The 23,033-nt window shown below is 37.9% G+C and overlaps 1 protein-coding gene and 1 long non-coding RNA gene across 5 annotated transcripts in view; one reads left to right on the top strand and one right to left on the bottom strand.

Annotated features, from left to right (window-relative positions):
- KIFAP3 (kinesin associated protein 3) overlaps positions 1-23,033 on the top strand; it is a 68,593-nt gene that overhangs the window by 13,774 nt on the left and 31,786 nt on the right. For 2 of the 4 annotated variants that reach the window (XM_030495667.1, XM_030495664.1), the window contains exons 11-17: positions 13,550-13,650; positions 18,047-18,155; positions 19,480-19,592; positions 20,639-20,804; positions 21,014-21,139; positions 21,541-21,639; positions 22,736-22,821. In XM_030495667.1, coding sequence (XP_030351527.1) covers positions 13,550-13,650; positions 18,047-18,155; positions 19,480-19,592; positions 20,639-20,804; positions 21,014-21,139; positions 21,541-21,639; positions 22,736-22,821 — 800 coding nt within the window. Of the gene's footprint in view, positions 1-13,549; positions 13,651-18,046; positions 18,156-19,479; positions 19,593-20,638; positions 20,805-21,010; positions 21,140-21,540; positions 21,640-22,735; positions 22,822-23,033 lie in introns of all 4 variants that reach the window. The other 2 variants (XM_030495665.1, XM_030495663.1) reach the window with 1 other exon arrangement.
- LOC115611950 lies at positions 7,871-10,208 on the bottom strand. The gene is made up of 2 exons (XR_003992799.1): positions 10,107-10,208; positions 7,871-8,159 (listed from the first exon to the last, which is right to left on the bottom strand). It is a non-coding gene; the product is annotated as an uncharacterized LOC115611950 (long non-coding RNA).

Genomic DNA, 23,033 nt, shown 5'->3' with positions numbered 1-23,033 from the left:
TTCTTTACTACTCTCAATTTTTTATTGTTCAGCTTGACAGTCTGTAACTCTTAAGATCATGTGAGTACCTCGGATACAAGTGAAACTTTTTGTTGTCCATAGGGGAAAACCAGTAAGGAGTTTGAAAAAGCAGGGGGTTGTCCAATTTGATCCTTGCTGTACACTGGAGTTCTCAGGAGGGAGTTTTTACTGCTCTTTGTGTGTTCTTTGGCTGATGCTATCTAGAGGCTGCTCTGGTAGATATGCTAAACGTTTAGCAGGATTTGGCCATGAGCTGAGTGCTCGTTTTTAGGTGGAAGTTGAGGATCTTATATTGTTGAGCCCTGAATGTGTGAAACACTGATGCAAGACATTGTTAAATCTTTCTGAGATATGTTTGGTTTGGGATGTACACCAGTGCTGCTGGTGTCTCCAGGTATGATTGGAACAAGTAGAATGCAATAGTGAATCTATGTGCTTTCTCCTCTAGCTTTGACTATAGTCTCTTAGTATTGGTTGCCTTCTCAAGTTTCCATTCACCCTCAACATGAGCGTATTGCTGTTTAGTATGCAAATTAATACTATGAAAATTTACACTGCTTTGGAAGCCTTAATCTTGTTGGTGATTAACCTAACAGCTACCTGATATATCCCGAAATGCCTCAGATCTTTTTATGCTTTCTGTCCCATAACCATGTTTGTGCTTGATATCCTCCTCTGGGCTGAGCTAGGACGGAGAAGAAAAATTGCACTTGGAATCCCTCTACTTTATACTTTTTTCCTCAAGGCAATGATATTTGGCAGTAAACTGAGAAGTGAAAGCTGGGCAGGAAATAAATTTTCTCTCATTTGAGAGAAGATCTGGCTAGGTAGGCTGGCTCAGCTTGGGTTGTAAACTTTTTGGACCTGGAACTTGTCTCTTGTTTGTACAGCAGCTAGCACTGTGGTCTAAACCTGGAGCTTCTGGGTGCTTGTCACCCCAAGCAATGGCACAACACAAATAACTGAGAAGTCCCTGTTCCCCTTAACTCCCCATTTAACATTGAAGTCAGAGTAAACTCATCAGTTAAATATCTGCTTTCTAATGTCTGATGCTAATGTGAAGAGGAGAATTTCTTTTCAAATGCCATTCTCTCAAGCTTCTAAGTAGGCCTGTGCAGAAGGGTGTTTAGCTTGAAAGAACTGGCTGCTAAAACTGCAGTCTGTTCTGAAGTGTCTGTTGGGTAATGTACAGAAAGTTCTAGTACTTTCAGAAGCTTCACTTTGGCTCTGTAGGTTGTGGCTCTTTCCTGCACTTGGACATCTTTGTCTCTTTTTGCACAGGGCCATGTGCTGTTTGCCCTAGCTCCTCCCTCTAGAATTCCTTGATACTTACTTATTTTGCAGTTGTTTTAGTTAGAAAAGGTAGGTAGAATTCTTGTCTATTACTTGTTTCTTAAGCCAACTCTCTGATTCTTGATACAGTGATTCAGTTCTCAAATACATCACTTTGTATATCCTGTCTCAGGGAAGCCTGCAACCTTAATAAAATAATCATGTGTCAGATACCCCTTTTATACAGGTTACTTGAGTATTAAACACACATTATTCAAGTCAGTACCCTTCGGCTTAAATTTGCGGGTCACCTTAAAGTGCTAACACACCTCAACAGCTGTTGACAAGTTACCATACAGCTCCTAATGCCAAGAGGTCAAGTTTGTTGACTCAGCCTACTGAAATTTAACATTTGTGCATGCTGTGCCTTTGAGTCTTTAGCACTGGGTTTGAGATGAGTATAAATTAAGTGTAGTAGGTGTTTAAGGGAGAAGTTGAGATTACAGAAAATTAAAGGACAGGATTTGTCAGGCAATGGTTTAGGGCTGAGCACTGAGGTGGCTGCAGTCTGCAGTTCTGGAAGATGTGCCACGTTCCCAAGGGACACTTTGTGGCTTGGGAGCAGGAAGACTCTAACTGTAGGTGGAGTCTGGAACCAGAGGGCATGGACTGGCTTCAGCTGAGCTATCAGAAATGGACTAAATATGGCATGAATATATTTGAGAAGGACCATCGTCTTTCTTTTCCTCTCCAGAGTGTTGAGGCTGCTGTTGAAAACATGGACATGAGATATTCTGCTTGGTCTTGGTTTCCATTTTAATTGGTCTTTTCTTTTTAATAGTGCCAATGTCTGCTTCCCCGTGTAGCTTTGCCAGTCAACACCACTGGCTAGTTTTCACGGTTTCTCTTTACAAGTCTGAAGTATTGTATATGACAAGACTCCTCTTGTTCCCTCCAGGCACCCAAGTTAATCAATTACAGCTGAACTTTGTTATGCTCTGAATCTCAAAGAACTGGGTGCGGTTGAAGGAAATTTGGCTTCAGACTTGAGATCAGAAGCTGGAGCAGAGCTGTGGAGGCCTATGAGATATAGCCTACTATATCGAGGGTTTTTCATACACAAGCTCCTCAAAGAGGTATAAAAAGAGATTTTGTTGGTTTGTGTGGCTTCAGTTCTTTAAGAAAACCTTGTAATGTTTGGTTCACTAGGGCCTTGGGGAGAATGTTTTTTGTACTGATGGTTTGCTTTAATACCTAGAAATTATAGAGTTATCTTTCTTGTTTACATTCTCTGTGTGAATGCTTTATGTGCTAGTATATGTGAAGTATGGCTTTTGTGAATTAAGGCGAGAATTCATATGAGTTCACCAAGTGGTTTAAACTAGAAGTTTGCCTGAAATGTGAAAAACACAGATTCAGTGCCCTCTATTTATCACCATGGAAGGAGAGACCAAAGCAGTGAACTATAGACTATTCTGTGGAGATTTGCTTCACTCTTACAGTGCTCTTCTTTTGCTTTGGCTGGCATAATTCAAGTGGAGTAGAGAAGTGATTTGCTCCAAATACAGTAGAGTTTGGTGGTTAGCGTATTCACTTCTGGAAAGTATTCTCACTGAAAGGGGGAAATGTAGAGCTGAACTTCAAGAAAACAGATTCACATCCTTCCTTTATCCCTGGGAATGCTCTTCCAGTGTTGGATGGAAGGGAAATATTACCCTTTCTCATAATTCTTGCCCTGGATGTGTGATTGGTTTCTGAAGTAAATGCCCTGGCAGCAAACAGAAGAAAACATTGTCCACAAGGAAGAATAAACCCCCCTCACTTCTTGTTTGGGCCAAATCCACTTTGTTTTTCAGTTAACTGGCCAAACTAAATACAAAATTTTTAGTACAGCTCTCTTAAATATACGCACAGCTTGTGATTCACATTCTTCTAATAAGGGTGCTGTTTTGTGTTTTCTTAGCCTTTGTGAAGTGAGACAAATAGTTCTCCATTCTCCATGAGAACAGCAGGGAGTTTGTACAGCAGAACCAGCTGAGTGCTGCTGTGTGTGTTATGGCAGGCTGCAAACTCTTCTTGGTGTAATCCTGTTAAGAAGGCGCTCCTGGCAGTATGCAAGTGTGGCAGGCAGGACTGGGGTTTCTGTGTCCACCCATGAGTGAATTATTCCTCTCAAAGGATGTAAATGATAAAGAATAGTGCAAAAGCTGTACAGTGGGGACTGGGTTGCTGCTGAAAGGGTAGAAGGAGTAGGTCTGGCTTCATACAGGGAGCAAACGTTGCGGTATGTGTGTTCATCCTTTTGAGCTGCTGGAGGGTTTTTAGGTGTGTTGAATGCATATCGTAATGTCAATTTTCTTTTCATTCTCTTCCCAGAGCAAGCCATGCTCAAAGAATGAGAATCCATCATGTTTGGAAATCACACTAAAGTGTCTTTTCTTGGTTGCTCAAAATTACTAGCTACTTTTAAATATCGAGGGCTGATTGAAAACAGGTATTGGTGAACTAAAAAATGGGCAGGTCACAAACCAGCACCCGTTGCAAATTGGGTCCAAATGGGACATGGAGTGCAGAAGGGTTGTGCATATGGCTGTGAAAGTGTTAACACAATGCTGTGAAAGAGTTACACGGTGCCAAGGTGTTCAATCTCAAAAAGATTTTAAGTGATGATGAACATCTTGGGCTATGTTTTCCAGTACTGACTGAAAGAAAATTGGCTTGGTGGATTTGTATTCAGCCAAGAAGGTGAGCATTTTTTATACAGTATTCTGAAATACAGTGTGATCAGTCCCAAGTAGCGATAGTATAGTTTTGCCAGTTATAGCATGTGTCTAGCCTAAATGCCTTATTAATGTGAGCATCCTGGCTTGATATTCTTAATTTCTCAGTGTTCCAAGATTTAGTGTCAGCACACTGAGAAGCGGTAGCTGCCTAATCTTATGGAGAAGCCTAAGGGCTGTGCAATTGGTTTTAGCAGTCTGATTTAGCCCTCCTGAGGAGTCTGCCTTCGCTAGGTTCATTGATAGAATTTTTGGGAGTTTTATTATCTAAAACCTTTTCTGGGAACTGCTGAAATTCCGCTGATATTTTTCCATTCTTTACAAGTTAGGTTTAATGAGCAATCAAAGAATTGCCAAATAGTTGTATGTTGGGTTTCTTAACAATCAAATCTTGATATGGTATGCAGCCAAGCTGGATTATATGTTGGCTGCTGTTTAAAACTGAGGTAGTACTTTGCTCTCTAATTAATGGAGGGCTGTGGGTTTTTAATGTTCTATTCCTTTTATGAAAGTTTCTTTTAAGAAGGCTTAAAGTGGATGTGTTCTCTTTATGAGTTCACTTGGCCTTTTTGTAATGAACTTATTATGGAGCTTCACACATCTGTTGAAAAATGGAGCTTCTTATAGGCTACTGCAGTGTTTTTTCTGACTTTAATAGGCCTCGCTTATCCTATAAAGAAACATACATTTTCTTACCTGATCAAGTGAGCAAACAATAAGGGTCAGATGTGGCGAAGACCCTAACAAAAAGCACATGTCCAGCCATCAGGGTGAGGTAAAGTCATATCAGGATTGCTTGAAGTTATTAATGGCAGTAAAATTTATGCTTCCTCCTGTTTTCCCAATTAAACTGAGAAACCTTTTTTTCCTAAGGTGGCTCTGCAGCAGCTGGTTCCAATACTTGTTGTGTGAATATTGCCTGGGGTGTCTCCATTCCTTTATAGTAGAGGCTGGCTGAAGCACATTAAGTAACAGTTCAGCTACAGGGACCAGTCTCTTGGAAAGCAGTAATTATTAAAGGATTTATTTTAATGGTAGGTTTTTTTTATCATTTGTGGTGAGTATGGCCAAGGCTTTAAAAAACCCCAAACCAGCAGCAACAACACAAAAAACAACCAAAAAACCCACAAAGTCAAAACAAAACCCCTCATGAAACAAACACACAACAGCAAACAAGCAAATATCCACCAGAAGAAAAACAAAACCATCTACCATCTTTTAACATTCAACTTCTAAATCCTTATTAGAAGTGCAAATAAGCCTAGCATGTCTAACTGACGTAAGGAGAGTGCTGTGTCCACAATGTGTCTTAGAACCCAGCACTTACTTAGATACCTTAACTATGGATTAGACAGCAAACTTTAAACAAAAATTGACTTCTGATGTTGAGAAATATAGAACTCTAAAGCAGAGACATGTCAGTATTGCTAATATTGTGTTTTAAGCAGAAATAGAATCCCAACTAACTTTAAGGTAAAAGCCTTCGCTATATCCCAGCTTTGTGCTACTGGTACATTGTAGTGTAGTATCAGGAAAGAATAACTGACATTTGTAGCATGGTATTTTTATATAAGCTTTCAAGTTTTTGAAGTCTAGTTTCTAAGAATTTTCTGACTCCTTTAACACTTTCCAGAGTTGTTCCGTTTCGTAGTTATTACAGGTGGATCCTTGCTAATCTGAACACTCAGCCTTTGATTGTTCAGGTGAGTGAAAGCTCATTGCTGTGGTGTGCTGCTCACAAGTGCACATGTGTATTTAGCTGTGTTACTAACTTTAATTAAATGGGTAGCTTTGGTGTAACACAAGAAACTTCCGGAGTGTTGACTGAAAATAGGAGGGCTTATGGCAGCAGCAAGGACAGAAGTGGAGAGATGACAGCAATCTAAAGATGAGGGAGCTAAGTTGTTGGAAATTGACTAAACTGCTGAATGGGCAGGATCCCCGTGAGCCACTACTTCTACTCTGGAGTTTACAATATATGTGTAATCAATTGAATTGTTTTGTTTGCAAGAACAAATTAATACTTTAACAGTAAAAGGTAAATCTAGTCTTCTACATGAATTCAAAGCTTTTCCGGGCATAACTTGGATGCCTAAAGCATGACAAAACAGAAACAACCAGCTCTAATTTCTTGGAAAATCTCTGTAAAGAATGAGTGGGGCACTTCTGCTAGTCTTCCTAACCTGTGGTAAAATCTTCATAAAGCCTGTATGGAGGCCAAGGTAGAAGGGAGAGGAGCACCTTTTCCAGAGCCCTTGTGAAGCTTGCAGGCAGAGGGATGATCTTAAAGGATCACATGGAACAATTTTGCAGGCGTGGTAGTCCCATATATCTTGAGGCTTTTACAGCTTCAGATGTAAGGAGGAAGGTTACAACCAGCTTTCCCTTTTGGAAGTACGGAAACATCTTAAATCACAGCTTCTGCTGTTTACTGAAAATTTTCTTAGATGGTATTCTCCAGTGCAGGACACCAACTGCAGGGTTCCCCATCTGTGCAGTTGCTAAGGTGAGAGATCTTTTATCAGTTGGTGTCTTCACACCCTTTGAGCTGATGAAGGGACAGATACGCTAACATGAAAATCTATTGCACTATAGTGAGTATAGTGCTGGTATATCTATACAATCAATTTCTGTTCCTTTGGTCTCTGACATACAGATGCTTTGCAGGATGGGTTATAATTTTATGTATTTGAGTAATTTCATTGCATAAAGCAAAACTTTTACATAAAGCTGGGGCCTCAATGTCTTTTTATTCTTTTTAGAAAAGCTGTCAGATCTGTGAGAAACTTGTAGTTCCTCAGTGAATGACATTTTAAATGACAAAACTGTAATCTTTTCACAATAAGAATACAGTTGAACTGTTTACCTTTCTTCTCTACTAGACTTTGCTAGTAAGAGTATGCTGGTGCTTGTGCAAGAACAGTATCTCTTGGGTAATAGAACTTAATTATTTTTCTCTTGAAGATTCAGAAGTTCAACCAATATTAAACTCTGCTTTTTTGGGCTTAATAGATTTGAACCTCAGCTTTGTACTTCAGCTACTTCAAAACATGGGTAAAACCAGTTTCCATTTCAATGTGGTGTATCATCCCTTTTTCAAAGTGAAAGGTAGCATCCTGCATGCAGAATGGAGGCTGCTCTCCTGTGGAGCTGTGCACCCGCAGAGCCAGGAGCATGGGAAGTCTCTACCTATTTCCATTTCCACTGAATTCCAAACAAGATTGGGAGGATGTTTTTAGAACAGAGAAGTCTAAATATTTTCTAGTAGTTGTAATTGGAGCAGTTAATGTAGTTTAATGAAATATAGTGCAGATATGGCAAAAATTATGCATGTTGTATAAATTTCCATTTAATTGTATAGCATTTAATCTGTGTAGCTTGGTGGAGACTTCTGAAGGAACAGCTTTGCGTGGAATTATTTCCACCTACTTTTGGAAGTGGGTGTTTTCTTAGTTTGATTCAGACTAAGAACCGCCTCTTCTAATTTCCAGTTTGTTGTTATAATAGTAGTTAGTTCTTTTTCTGTCTCTTCCTTTCTTCCTTGGAAACAGCCTTACCCAAACATATTTCTTTTGTGCAGGAGAAAGAAGCAGCTTTATCTTCTTCCTTCAGTGATAATCCTGTTGCCTCCTGTTTTCTCTCTAATCTGAATTTATAATTGATTTCTCTCTGGCTTGTGCAATATATGGGATATTACAACCAATCAGCTTCTAATTTCTCATGTGTGAGTTCACATGAGTTCAAGTATGGTTGATTGTAGGACATCCTAAATAACAAAAATGATTCTCCCCCCCCAATTCTCTAGGAAGATCAAGCTTCAGAAAAGGACTTACCTAAATTTAGCCGTATGTTGTTTACCCAGTGGCTATGCTTTGTTGTCTTTTATGAGTATCAATGCTGCAGAAAGGTGTTTACTGTATATTTTTCCTGCCTGTCTTGCATAGAGTTCCAGGCAGAGAAATTGAGCCTGGGGCTCCAGATTTGCAACTTCGTTTTTGTCTATAGCAGTAACATTAATTCAATCTAAATTAGTCATTTATAGGTCCTTTGACTTAGGATTTATCATTATAATTCCTTCTTTGTTTCCTAGGAAAAAAATCTAAAAAAAAGTAATGTTTCAGATGTGGCATGTGCATAGTTCTTGGGGGGGGGGGGGGGATCCAAGCCAAAAAAAACAGCAACCCAAAACCACCCAAACAAAAAACTAAAACAAAACCCGCAAACAAATTAAAAAAACCCACCCAAACACAAAACAACCACCCAACCATGGCAAAATCAGGGGTTTAAGTTAGGCTTATAGTACGAAGCCAGTTTCAATTAACGTAAAGGTGGCACAAGAGGGGTTATTAGTATGTAATTAATATAATGTATTATTTACAGTGTCTAGTCTCCTTGAGTATGAGCAGATTTGAAAATTCTTTCAGATTCTCTTGATAAAATAAACTGATATATCCAGTATGATTTATATTTACATACGTAAATCAAACCAGTATGTGTCAAACCACACATGGAGTAACTTAGTCTATTTCCAGACTGGTTGCAAGTAATAATACGGGGTAGAGGTAAGCAGAGATACTTTTCTATCACTTTTTTCACCATGATCACTGCTAATTATGATACATGTGAATGAATTCTTGATTTCAGTGTTTCCTGACAGCAGTGAGAGACAGTATATAGATCTTATATTCAGTTTGAGACATTCTTATCCATATAGATTTCTTATGTGCCTAATTCTGCAGCAGGTTTGAATTGAGAGTGTCAGAGTTTGAAACTGAAATGAAGATTCACTCTGCCATTTTAATAGATATTTACCTTCGTTTGTGTTCTGGTTTTGATTTAGTGTAGTTAATGTTTTGCACATGAGGTGGATAGGGTATATTTCATATTTAGCATGGAGACATTGATGGTTCCATTAGGAATGATGACTACTTGAATTACTGATAGTGTTACATTTGAATAATTTAGTCCATAACTTATATTCTCATTTTTACTTTAGCATTTGAAAGATAACTGCTGCTGCAACTCAGATTAGCATTTCAGTTTTCCAGCTTTAGGGTTTCTCTTTTGTTATCATGGAGCTAATGGAGATTTTTTTAGTTTTAAGCTCGCAAACTCAACCAAAATGTAGGACCTGATCGTGTGATAAAGAAATCTAAAGAAATCTTTTTTTTTTTCTTTTCTTTTTTTTCTTTCTTTTAGCTTCTGCTACTAATACCATTTAGATCTTTAACCTTAGTAAGATCTAGACATGGAATTCAGGCGTTGGTCCACAAAACTGCCACATGGCTTCTTACAAATGTTCAAAGGCTAAAAATCTGAAGCCATTTTGAACTCAGAACCCATCATGTATTTATTTCCCTCTCTAATTTGCAGAAAACTAGTTGTGAAAACAGCCCGAGGGACCTGATATTTTTCCATCCCAGCTGCTCCAGCTGAACTACAGCTGCAAAAAAAAAAAAAAAAAAAAATCTAAGTATTGTTTCTATAAACTGTTGAGTGTATTTTATAACACAATAATTCCCACAAAATCAGTAACTACAGTTAATGACTGGTTTGTTAAGGCATTAACTGCACTCAGCTGGGAATGACCAATTTCTCTGGAATGGCTGTGTAAGAACTAAGGATAATTCAGTAACACTTTCAAATAATTATTTGGTTAATTAATGGTAAACTCTTGTGGAAATCCTATCAAAGTACTTGTGACCCCCACATTTAATATCCAGTGAGTTCATTATGATTCATGTTTTATTGCCATAAATACCAGAAGAATCCATAATGACTAGGCCATTATTTTCTAGGGCTGCCCTTACTGCTTTAGGCCATTTGGCTATTCCACCTTCAGTCATAAAAAGTTTGATACTCAAAAGCACCAGCATTTGTAGGCCACAACTTTCTGGCACCCCATCAAAACTTTGGGGTGATTTTTTTTTTTTCCTTTTTTTTTTTTTTTTTTTTAATGAACACGTTTGGCAGAGATCTGTGTTTTCTTTCTCTTGCTTTTCTAGTTAGGGGAATAATTGATGCCTGCTGTACCAAGTCATAAGGAGGTCTTCCTTGCAGTGTCTGCTTTTTCATGTGTGGCCTTCAGTAATGGTCAGAAGTAGCAGAAAAGGTATCAGTTCCATGCTTTGGAAAACTGTTCTCCAGCCAGGTACTGGGCAGGGCTTCAAAGTTTTTCTGCCAAGTCTCTAAACAATGATGACTTAGTTTATTCATTAGCATTTGGATGAGTATAAAATAATAATGATAATAGAAAGAAAAAAAGGGTAAGGTTGGTACTGGCATATTCAAGTAATAGTCAATAGCTGCCAGTTTATATGAGAGTGAAGTCCCTATGTAAAAGGATGGCAGTTGGCTTGGTGGGTTTTTCAAAGTCTGTAACTCCTTACCCTTCTATATAGTCTTCAGCCTGAAAGATGATGCTTAGTGTTTAAAATGCTGTAGCCGTTGAATCTGTTGTCCTTCTATCTTTGACAAACTAATTATGCACAGATTCCCATCAACTTCCCATACAATAGGCTGTATCCTTCTTAATTGAGCATGAGATTAACAATTGCATTAGATCACGCTGGCTGTGCTTAAAAACAACCACCTTTTCTTGATTTTCCTGAAGTGCTGATTCTTTGGATCATGAGTTGCCACTGTTTTGCATGAGAACCAAAAAAAGTCTGGAGGTTCTGGTTTTAATCCACCAGAATGCTTCCACAGGGTAAGTGTGGGACAGTGGAACTTCCAGACAGCAGCCTGAAATTCATTCCTTTCTGGGAAATTAGAATGAAATGAAACTTTAAATGCACACACCATTAAATACTTAAAAGCTGGTTTAGTTGCACACTGTTTTCTTTTAACTTTAGTTCTGTAATTATTTTCATCTTCAATTTAGTAGAATTCAGGTGGGGTTTTTTTCTGTTTACTCACAGCTGAAGAGTATTTCCTTGCTGAGCCAGTGCAATATTTGCCTGTGACTTAAATGCTCTAAGCCCTTTTCTGTTCCCTGTATTGCCAGTAGGACAGGGGAATTCAGGGAAAATGGGTCAGTTAACTGCACAGCAAGGAGGAACTTGAATTTAACTCTTTGAAATTATATTGTCTTTGCTTTTTGTGTGTCATGAAATCTGCCTTATGGAACGCTCTTTGGGAGAGCAGTTTCAGTGCCAGTCATTAAAAACCAACTCTTTCAGAGTTCATTCAGCTAAAATAAACTTGAATTCTAGATATTCCCTATATTTTAGGTTGAGTATCTAGGTCTTTTTGGTTATTTTTGGTAGTTTGGAAACAGTGGCAGTGCTGTCATTCAGCACTGATACCTAAGGTCTTGTTCAGGCATCAGAAAGGTTATTGTGATAGGCTGGACCTTTGAAAAAAGAGGAGAGAAAATTATGCAAAGAGTTTATTCTCAAAAAACAGGTGGCCTTTACTGCTATAGTAGACTATTTTTCTGAAAATAAGCTACCAGTATTGCCAAATACCAGGAAACTGCTATTGCTACCAAATGCAGCTCATCATCAAAGACTCTATCTTAGCTGATGCTTTATCTTAGCACAAATGAAGCTTGCAAAAATAAGGAGAAAAAAAACCAAACATGGAGGACAAAGGTTAAACGGATATAAAGTAGCATCATTCTTGTCGACTGCCTGCCAGTTCATACCTGCTGAAGTTCTGGTCCAACTTCACTCTAGTTTGTTTTACCTGTTGCTGTTCTGGGGAGGCAACTTTTCTCCCTTTTATACTGGCTTACCTTTCACTTCACATAGACTTTCCTGCATTGTCCAGCAAAGCATAATTGTAATTTGAGTCTTAAATTTGAGTCTTGGTGTTTGCGTCCTAAATAGAGGCACGGGAAGAAGTGTTAAGAGCAGTGTAATAGGCTCTTTTTTGTTTTTTTTTTTTCTTTTTTTTTCTCTGTAGCACCATGAAATTTGAAGGCATAACTTACTCTTTAAATTTTTATATTTGCTTAGGAGAAGCCTTTAGCTGCATGTATGGGAAGTTTTTTTTCATGTAATTGTTTGATTTACAATGTCACTATAAGTGAATAGGTAGGTAAGGTGACCACTCACAAGAGAAGCACAAAAGATAATAAATGCTTCATTTGTTTGCTTAAAACACAGTTGCTATATGCTTTAGCAACTACAGCACTGTCTGTGCTTTTATTTTACTAATAGCCAGAGTAGCTTTCAGATTTGGGCTGTCCTTTCTCCAGCTGTTAAGTATGTGAAAGGTTGTGATAGAAGTCACATTTATTTTTTTCGAACAGGTAAGGATCCAGAAGGATCTGAAAGCTCTGCCGTAGCTTCATGGGGAAAGAATACTTCACTGTTGTATGGCAACTGCCAGAAGGGTTTCATGAGTCTTTTTTGGTAACTCAATTTTGAAAAAAGGCACAAATGTGCATTTTCAGGATAAAGGCATCATATCCTTGCTGCTTAAAGGAAATTCCAGCTCCCAATGATGTAGGCATAAATAAAATGTAACAGTGCTGGTTGCTGTTTGAGGTCTTGATGCTTTGCCAAAGTGTTAAACAGGTAAGTTCTAACTTAGCCTTAATAGAAGTGGGAGGTAGGATATTTCTGATCGGAACTGTAAATTTTGAGTTGGTGGCCTTATTACGTCCTGGTCTGACTAATAGAAATGTACAGATGACTATTTATCCCATATATAGCCAGTATCCTGCTAATGTAGGGCTAGAGGAGAGCTTAAGAAAATGCTCAGTCCAGATTTCAGCAGTGAGTCAGGATCGAATTCATCTGTGTTGTTCTTAAACATTTGTACGTTTGTCTAAGCTGGTTTTATAGAACCTTTCAGTTTAATACTTCACAGCCTACTCACATGAGCTTCTCCAAGTTTTCTTGAGAACCTTTTCTCTTGGTAAGTACTAATGTGAAAATATACTAAGTTCATCTTTGAAATGTAAGAAACACAAAAGGCACTCACAGGGTAATATTATCATTTAGGATAATAAAACAATCAGTATGTGACTGACTTGAAAGGCACTGGATTCCTTCTACAACACTTCTTAGTTGTAGTTTTTATTTTTCTCTCTGGCATTGGTACATTCTTTATAATTTCATTTTGAGACAAGCTGCTTGTTTCAACAGGAATATCCACAGCTAAATCGGCATTACATTTGTTATTTAATTTCCTGGCTGGAAACTGATGAAGGCTTTCTCTGGATGGCCTGTCATTATTAAGTGTTCCTGTTACAAAATATATTCCTTTTCAAAGAGGGGTTAAGGAAGTGTTTTGAGGTGCCTGGGAGAGGGGAAGTAGTTAGCATTGCCCTTGTTTCTTCTTAGCACAAACAGAGTTCATTTGGATAGGCCAGGCAAGATCCTTTCATTAATGTTGCATTTCTGATACAAGTTTTCCCTCTATTAGCTAGGATTTTTGTGCTTTTTGTTTTCCCATTTTATGTGTTTACGACACCTAAAATACCAGGCTTCTATTAATATGGATTTTTTTCTTTTTCCTTCTAGCAAATGAAAACTACAAACAAATAGCAATGTGTATTCTGTATCACATAAGTATGGATGATCGCTTTAAATCAATGTTTGCTTACACAGACTGTATTCCACAGGTATGTGCTTTTATGTATGTTGAGGTGGTAAGTTGCATCTTTGCCTGTGCGCGTCTTGTCCTCACTCATAGCAGAGCTCGCACTGACACCCACAGGTAACAATGGGAACAACCACGATACTTTCGAGTTGGTAGCGAACCACAAACTCATCGAGCAGTCTGGCTGTTCTTGCTGTCTTTTAATGGTCCCCAGAAAAAGGGTAGGTGACAAGTTCTTTGTCAGAGCTACTAATGCTTGAGCTGCATCAGTGAGTTGGAAAAAATACAGTTGACCTGGTGAATTTTTGCAAAAGATCAGGAATGCTTGAAAGAGATTAAAGCTTGTGCACAGCAGGTCCGTAGAGAACCTTGTGGAAAGTATTTCCTTTACAGTTTTAGAAGGCATTCTTGCCTGATCCCATTGGGTATCAAAATTTCAATGTCTCCAGTGTTACAGGATATGAACTGGAAACCAGCCAAGCAGTGTTATGTTGCTACATGACAATTCCTTTTCCAACTACAGGCATGTACAACAGGGGAGGGAGACTTGAAGAGTATGGAAGGCTCTTCACCAGTCATTCAGGCTACAGTTTGTTGGGTAACACTGCCTGCAGTCATAGTCTTTGATCCAAGCACAGACAAAATATCATGGGGTTTGGGGTTTCTTGTGTGTATGTGTGTGTTTTGTGCTTTGTTGTTTGTTGAGGTTTGGTTGGTTAGTGTTTTTAGTACCAAATCCTTTCTTACTGGTCTTTTCCTCAGTCCTGATGAGACTGAAATTGAGAAAGCTGCATTGCACAAGTGCGAAAGCTCTCAGTAGCTTTTTCAGAATTGCACCATGATATCTTCTTTCCTGCTGAATGTGTTTTCAGCATCAAATACATCCAGAGTGGGAAGTTGCCATGGAAAGTTTTCAGAATGTTTCTGGTCATTATCTCATGAAAAAATGGTGATGTTTTTCCAAATACAGGAGGATTTTGGACAATAGAGAGGGAGAACTGGTGGAAATAACTAGTATATATTACAAAATGATCTTGTAAACATCCTGCTGACTGCCTTTTCTGCCACAAGAAGCAACTGTATATTAAGGCGTTTGCATGATATAAGGACCTGCTTTGTTCTGAGCCATTATCAGCCAAACCAGAACTCATGCACTCTGTTTCAGGGCTCGCTTATGACATGCTTTCAGGGAATCTTGGCATGGCTCTTAGATTCCCAGTGCCAAATGTGAAGAGCTGTGGAAACTTCAGCAGTATCATACTCTGAGTTTTGGTGAACATCATTGTTCTGATAGGCAGCAACTGGTCAAACTGATGCTTACAGAGCTGTATCCAAAGACTAGTGAAACAAGCAGGAAATAAATTTGCTACTTTCATTGGGTTTTGGCTAAAACTACAGAATTCAAAGGATACCTATGGCTATTGATGCTTCATTGGTCAATGTAATTATTCACAGATCACATCTGCTGGCCGTTCAGAAAGAACAAGCTGGACAACTAGAGCTTAAATTTTATTCATGAATGTTCTAACTGAGGACAGTTATTAAGGAAAACATAGCAGAAAACATGGGGAAGTGGATAAGGCATTCAGGAGAAGCAAACAGCCTTTTAAAGGACTCCCTGCTATCTTATTCTATCTTGGAAAACCAAACTGTCTTTTCAGTAGTAGTATGTGCCCTTCTGTGGGTTTGTTTGCTTTTGAGGAAACTGGCAAATACTCAATAATGAATGTTTAGCTGTTGTAGGAAGTGATTAGAAAATCAGTCCCCTGTTGTCATTTTGAACAGGCGAAGTGCTTGACAAGGGCTTGCACGTGCTGTCCCAGGTAAACATCCTTGATTGCAGGAGTTAGTGGGTGCTATTCTAGTAACAGTTAAAAGTTAGTATTAACAGTTCATTCTTGTTTAGACCCCAGCAATGCGTGTTTTGTTTAAATAGGTGCAAATGCCATCCAGATGCTTATAAAAGCCTTTATTGGTAATAACCTGGCCAATCAAAGGGCATGGTTAGGCAGTGATGTCATGGTGATATTTAATATTTTACCGCAGAGCAGTGTGCAAGGTTCTCTGCAGCTACCCACATGTTTTCCACCACGGTTGTCCTGTTTGGCCCCTCTTTGATCTATAAGCTTCTTTTCAGCTTAATGCTGGTAAACGTCCTCTCTTGACAGCACCCTTTGCTCCTGTCCGCCATTATCTGCTGAAGTTCAGAAACCAGAGCATCACTTCAAACAGCAGAGTTAGGGAGTAGCCGGTCAGGAGAGATTCCTGAGGCATGCAGTTCTGGCATAATCATTCAAAGATGTTTGAGCTGGGCTTGGGGAGGGGGTTGGACAGAGGTGTATGTGAACAGAAAGCTGTGGGGGTTGGCCTCTGGTCACTGGTAAATAAGTGAAGGCAGGTGCCAGAGAGTCTAGACACAGTGATTTCAGTCCTGGTCTGTGGTATCTGATACTCAATATGGGACTTGTCTGATTGAACACTACTGCCTCTTCATTGCACATGCTGCAGTCTTTTTACTGCCTTCCTGTTAAATCAGTAAAAGATGACAATGGACATAGTAAAAGCAGAACAAATTTAATTTTAATATTTCCTATTTGGCAGCAATTACTCTTCCTTTTGAAGTGGCACAAGAAGCAATCAAATTAAATGAAGACATAATGGGAAACATGGAGCTTGTACGAAACTATTATTTTAAAATTTGAACAGCTTTAATTGAAACTGGATATATTTTTTCTTTTTATAGAGAAGTAGTTCAGTAATTAACAGTGTAATCCCATCTTGTTAAACATCTAATTTCCACAGATTTTGTATTGTGTAAGTAATGAGAATGTTTCCCTTCAAATTATTTGAAGGGTTTTAAAAATCTGTTTTTAAAGGTTTTGTAACAGAAGAGTTGTAGGGGGCGATTTTTGAATACTCATGTTCCACTTGTTAAGTGGCAGCTTTCTTCTCTGGTTAATTCACTTTTATGTGACTGTCAGGCTTACGGATTTAATAAACTAGGGATTTTCTAAGTTCTTAAAACAACCTAGGGAATTCTGATTCTACCTTTTTAAGAAAGGGAGGAAGAAATCAATGATAGCTTTTAAATCTGTGTATGAAAGTTCCAGAAAAAGAGATAAAGAATGATCTTGTAACTTCTTTTTTGGGAGGTGGGGTGTCTGTTTGGAATGACAGCCTGTAGTAAAAATACTCTGGAGTGAAATTCCTGCAATCCCATTGTTCTTTCCCCTGACCTCCAAATGGGTTTTTTCACCCACTTTCTCCAGTTTTTAATGTATTACAAACCATCTTTCCACCAGGGGGCAAGCACATAAATATATGATTAGTTGATGCTTTCTTCTCACCTTCACCCCTTCTTGACAAAAACAGGGCTACATTTTTGTACCTCGTGTTCTGCTTATCTTTAGATTCAGTTGTTTCTAGTAATTTCAGTTTTGTCATCATGCTGCTTTGCATTGTAGTCTTGACATGTCTTATGAACTGAGAAGGTTTTAGGAGCAAATAGAGTGATGTCCTGCAGCCTCTCGATGAGGAAGCCATGCAGCTTGTCTGCCATGGTTGGAAACAGAAAAAGAAACTGATGTATTTGACTCATGTTCATATATTCAATATGCCATTTAAAAAAGTTCATATTAAACAAAATGAGACCAGATAGCCTGTGATATAATGGACAATACAGGTGCCAGATGTATAAAATGATGGCAATCCATAGGTTATTTGCCTAAGGAATTATGTGGTAATTCACTGACACCTACTAAACAGTTGGAACAGGATTATAGGTGATTGTCTACTTACATTAGCCCAAGTTGTTCTGTCCCATTACCAAAAGAATAAGACTACTCTTGAGAAGCCTTTGGTATATAGCAGTGTTCAGCTTTAGCGATGGCAGCTGCAAAGATAAAACACATTGCTGCAGATACAGCTATTTACCTATCAATGAAGTAATCACAAAGAAAAACAGTAGTAGAATTATTCTGCAATTAAGTATCTGTTTAGAGTTGTAATTTTATTAAATAACCAGGTATTAATCTGAGTTCCTGTGAAACTAAGTTGTGGGTTTTTTCCCCGTATTAAGTCTACCTAAAACTTTTCAAAACAGATTTGTCCATTCACAACTTTATAAAAACAGTAAAAATAAAAAATTTAGTGGTAGCAATAAAATGTAACTAACCCAAGTTAATTTAAGGTGATGAGTGACTGCCATTTTTGGCACTGTATAAGCATTGTTATTCCCAAAGAATGGAACTATACATCTTGTGCCCTTGACCTTTATAATTTTACTGTTTCTATAGCAATGTTGAATACTAATTTTTTTGGGGGGGAAGGGGAAAAGGCTACTTAGTTGACATCATAACATTGCTCTCCTAATGCTTTGGAAAGATTAATGACTTAAGTGTGCTTGTGTTTCTTGGCAGTTAATGAAGATGCTTTTTGCATGTCCTGATGAGCGAGTTGACCTGGAACTTATTTCCTTCTGTATTAACCTTGCTGCTAACAAAAGAAATGTACAACTTATCTGTGAAGGTAACTGTGCTGAGATTTTACTGTTTTTGTGGAGATGACAATACTTCATATATGTATTTTTATATATATACTTACATATATAAAATATGTATATTTGAGTTATTTGTAAATGTGTATATGTATTCTTAAAAAATAAAATGCACCCATTTGGGTAATGATTCCTCCCCAGAATTCATCTTGGTGGCACGAGTAACCACACCTGCTCACATCTCTCATATGTAGTTCTATAAAGCATAATGATGACATTACTGTGGGAATATTACTGTGCAATAGATACGGCTATTACATCCAAAACTGTATGGAAAGATCAAGATTTTTGTCTACTTAAATTCCATCTGCCTAAAATCCATCTGCAGCTAATCAGTGTTTCTCCTGCCAGTACCAAATTAATAGTACAGTGATGTCATTTAGTTGCATCTTTCCATTAACTTTTTTCTTGAGTATATTTTGGTTCTAGTATTATGTTACATGGTATAGATGGGTTCTGCATTTTGTTCAGTAGCTCTCTAGGTTGCTTTTAAAGTTTCTTTATTTTCATACCAGTGTTAACACTAGCAGTTTAGGTGGAACATTATTATTTAGTAGCTCTAATTTTCACTTGTGCTCAAAATTTTCATTATGAACTACTGCAGTAAATTACTAGACTTTAAAAGGGGCAGTTGCAGTCAATGGATTATTCCCCTTCAGAATTCTGTGCGTAGCTCTGTAGAAGGTGGAACTGGGAGATACTATTTTATTTTGAAGGCACAAATGAAATTCAAGCTAGTAGCACTTACTAGATGAAGTGATCTTTTGGAAACATAATGGTAACACTGGGACTTGCCCTGTACAATCAAGTGCTTAAGATATGTGTATGTGTGTTCCCACTCAATGATCTACATGACTAGTAAATAATCTTTTAGAACCATAATGATGTATTTATTCTGTAGAGTGGAGAGAGGTATCTCTAAGTTAGTACCAACAGCAGTGCTGCATCTCCACTAACTGCACTCAATGATAGGATAGCAGTTTGGATCTAGAACCTTTCTTCATCTGAATAACTAACTATAAACACACTTGAAGCGTTTAGCTAGTTATTTGACTTTTTAAGTGTCCCACCAGTACATACGGTCATAGTAGCTGTTAGAGAATTTATACAGAGCAAGTCTTTTCTTTTTTGAATTAAACTTGGTAGAAAAAATAGTTTCTGTCCAGATTCTTCACTTTTCCCTTTTGAAAGTTCAAGCTGGTTTTGTGTGTGTTGGTTTTTGGTTAGCCACTACTTTCCTTATTTTTAATTTTGTTTTTTATTTGGAGGATTTCCCAAGTGTTTGCTTCATTTCAGGAAATGGTTTGAAAACACTAATGAAGCGGGCTTTGAAATTTAAGGATCCATTGTTAATGAAGATGATCAGGAATATTTCACAACATGATGGACCAACTAAAGGCCTGTTCATTGTAAGTACTATCTATTACCTAATGAGATCTCTGATTCTTCCTGCTAGAAAAGACTGGCTGTGGAGAGCTGCTGTGCTTTGTCTTTACATGGTGTCCAGGTTAAGTTTTCTCGGCTACCACAGGTTGTTTTGTTTTATAAGGCTACCTCATGTGGTAAGACAGGGTTTGAATCCTCACTACAGGGAAAAGAAATCTTAAGCTGTATCCAGTAAGTCCCTGTTCCAAAATTAACACACAAAACAAAGCAAACATCAACAGCAAAAAAAAACCCAGAAAACCCCGACCCAAAAAACCCCAAAACACCCACCAAAAAACAAACAAACAAAAAAAACCCAACACCCCGTTCCCCCCTCCTCCCCCAAACCCCGGCTGCTGGGGTGCATGTCATAATAGTTAACAGTCAACAACAACTGCTGTTATTGCCAGAGGGCAAAATAAAGTGTGGGGTTTGTTTTTCCCCCACTGTGTCCAGTGTTTTGTATAAGTGAATATTTTAAAATTTTGAATACTTGCTGTTCAGTTAATCACGTAAAGCTGCCCTTTCAAAAGGGAGGGGAGGGGAAACACAACATCCTAATAGTGGAAATTTTAAATGCACTGTTAAAATGCAGATTGAATTTCAAATTGCCTTAAAGCAGTATAGAATTAGTAAGTAGAATCCATGATTCCCCTGTTCATGTCGCCAGAATATCTCGTAGTTATTTCTTAACATCTATAGGAAGAGGACTATATTACTGTCACTAATGGAGTATGGTGTTCACTGTCGTCTTTCCCTTATTTTCTAACTGCTTTCTCAAGCCATGTGTGTAGTAGCTGCTTTTGGAACATCTGAACAAATGACCTACATCTCTTGAAACTGAAAGGATGGAGCACAAGAATGCTGAAATGTTTTCTTGGATTATTCTTCAACTGAAATTGAAACTGCCTTGTTAGCCTTCATTTCAGGAGAAAAGTCTTTTGAGAAGTAGTTTTGATTTGACCAAGTTGTGAGTTCTTCAGAACCCCAGATTATTCTCTAGTTATGTTTGTTGCCGTGTTTTCTCTAGGATTATGTTGGTGATTTAGCAGCTCAGATATCAAATGATGAAGAGGAGGAATTTGTGATTGAATGCCTGGGGACACTTGCAAATTTGACCTTACCAGATCTTGACTGGGAACTTGTGCTGAAAGAGTACAAACTGGTTCCGTACCTCAAGGATAAACTAAAACCAGGTCTGTACAAAGTTGTGTAAGTCTTTCAAGGTAAAGTATCTCGAAGAATTCTTAAAGTGCTGTTTCAGAGGAGAGTCTGTTTACCTTTCTAATTTAAGTTTGGGGAAACTTAACATAGAAGAACAGAATCATATCTAGAGATAAATATACAACTGCCACAAGATTAAGGATTTCTAAGAGGTAATACTTTCTGCCTTCTGACTTAGCAGGTTCTGCAGAAGATGACCTTGTTTTAGAAGTGGTGATAATGATTGGAACAGTTTCTATGGATGACTCCTGTGCTGCTCTGCTGGCTAAATCTGGAATCATCCCTGCGCTCATTGAGCTTCTAAATGGTATGTTTGCCATGTTTGACTTCGGTTTTGTTTTTCAGAGAAGTTAGTTGATGTAGCTGTGCTGTAACTGAATGCACATTCATTTTCTCTTGCAAGGCAGGAGTAGGTGTTTTATATATGAAAGGCAGTTACTTCCTTACTGATAGAGAGATACGGACTAGTGGTGGTCTGATAGATTTGATTTTTCCGACACCTTCGCTACTCCGGCTGCAGTCTCTGGTCTTTATACTTGACTGGAGCAGGGAAGAAAACATTCATTTTGTGTTGTTGGGAGATGAAATCTCTCACATACTACTGAATTGTCTACCTGACATGTAAGAGCTGGGTGTTCTCTAAGCATCGCAAGCTTCTAGTTGTAAGATCTGAAACTGTGCTTTTGTTTTTGTTTTTTTTCCTTGCAGCTCAGCAGGAAGATGATGAGTTTGTCTGTCAGATCATCTATGTATTTTATCAGATGGTCTTTCACCAAGCCACCAGAGATGTCATTATCAAGGAAACCCGTATCTTTTTAAAGATTAAATATCTAGAATTGCAGCAATTAATTTTGCCATCACTGCTGTTTGACCTATATTGATCTTGCATAAACCTCCTGATCTCAGAGTTTTCTTTGTAAATGGTTTATTTCAGCTGAAAGAAAAAGCCAGGCAGCCTAGGCATGTTAGAGGGACTGCAAGATTAATAGGAAAGATTAAAACTTAGTCTGCTTTGAAACAGGAAGGGAAAGTAGGAGGAGGATCACTGGACCAGATGACCCATTAGTTCTTATGAAATCTGAATTACTGCATGAATTTGTTTTGCAAATCATAGTTCATAGAAAAACCTGCATAGAGCATAAACAAACTTCTTGCACTGCACCATTAAACGTATATGTTGCATAGTCTGAAGGTATGTGCATTAAAATAATATCACTTTCTTGTATCAGTCTAGACAACAAAAATAATGCTTGTCTTGTATTTTTTGCCACCTAATTGTTCTTTAAACTTTGTTTGACATAAATCTTCCCTCTTCTTCCCACTGTGGAGACTTTGATTCCTGTTCCTGACTTTTCTCTGTCTCCTTTTTTTTCGCCTGTCTGTTGATGGCTGAATCTGTTCTTCAGTTTCCTTATGTTGTGAATCTATTCAATTTTTGGTTTTGTATGGTACTTACAACTCTTATTTAGGCTTTACGACTTATTGTCATTATCATTTGCATAATAGATTATCTTCAATGTTTTTGAGACAAATACATTGGAAACCTTTTTTAAAACAAGAAATCCCTAAAGATCACAAAGGTAACAGATAAAAGATTAAACCATTCCACAGAATCTGAACCTTACGGAATAACACGTTGGGTGCATGGATTTCCTGTAACAGATCAGAATGTATTTTCTTTGAGGGGGCATGTAATTTTTCTTCAGCAATTTTGAAGACTATTTGGATATTTTAAAATGCGATTTAAAAAAACTAAAAAGTGACTTGGGGAAGGCTGCTGACCCATGGGATGGAAAATTCCTGACTGTGGTTCTTAATGAAATTTGCAGTTGGAAGAACCCAGGGCTGTGGGGGAAAGAAAAAAAAAAAAAAAAATCTTTTATCCTTAACAGTTTCTTTCCAGAGGCTCCAGCATATCTCATAGACCTGATGCATGACAAAAATGCTGAGATTCGCAAAGTCTGTGACAACACTCTGGATATTATAGCGGTGGGTCTGATTTTTCTTTTTTTTTTTTTTATTTTATTTTATTTTATTTTATCATCTGTCCTTCAAGGACCTCTTTACATGAGATAATTCTAAAATAACTTGCAAATTGAAGATGCTTTTCATGTGCAACTTTCTAATCACATAGGTAATAGATCCATTTTCATGGGATAATGACAATCAGTAATCTAGATTTGTACCGGATTTCTGAAGAG

The sequence above is a fragment of the Strigops habroptila genome, chromosome 8 (genome assembly GCF_004027225.2).
Source record: "Strigops habroptila isolate Jane chromosome 8, bStrHab1.2.pri, whole genome shotgun sequence".
NCBI classification, from domain to species: domain Eukaryota; kingdom Metazoa; phylum Chordata; class Aves; order Psittaciformes; family Psittacidae; genus Strigops; species Strigops habroptila.
The sequence above is the reverse complement of the archived record's forward strand: the minus strand, read 5'-3'. Positions and strand labels throughout refer to the sequence as shown.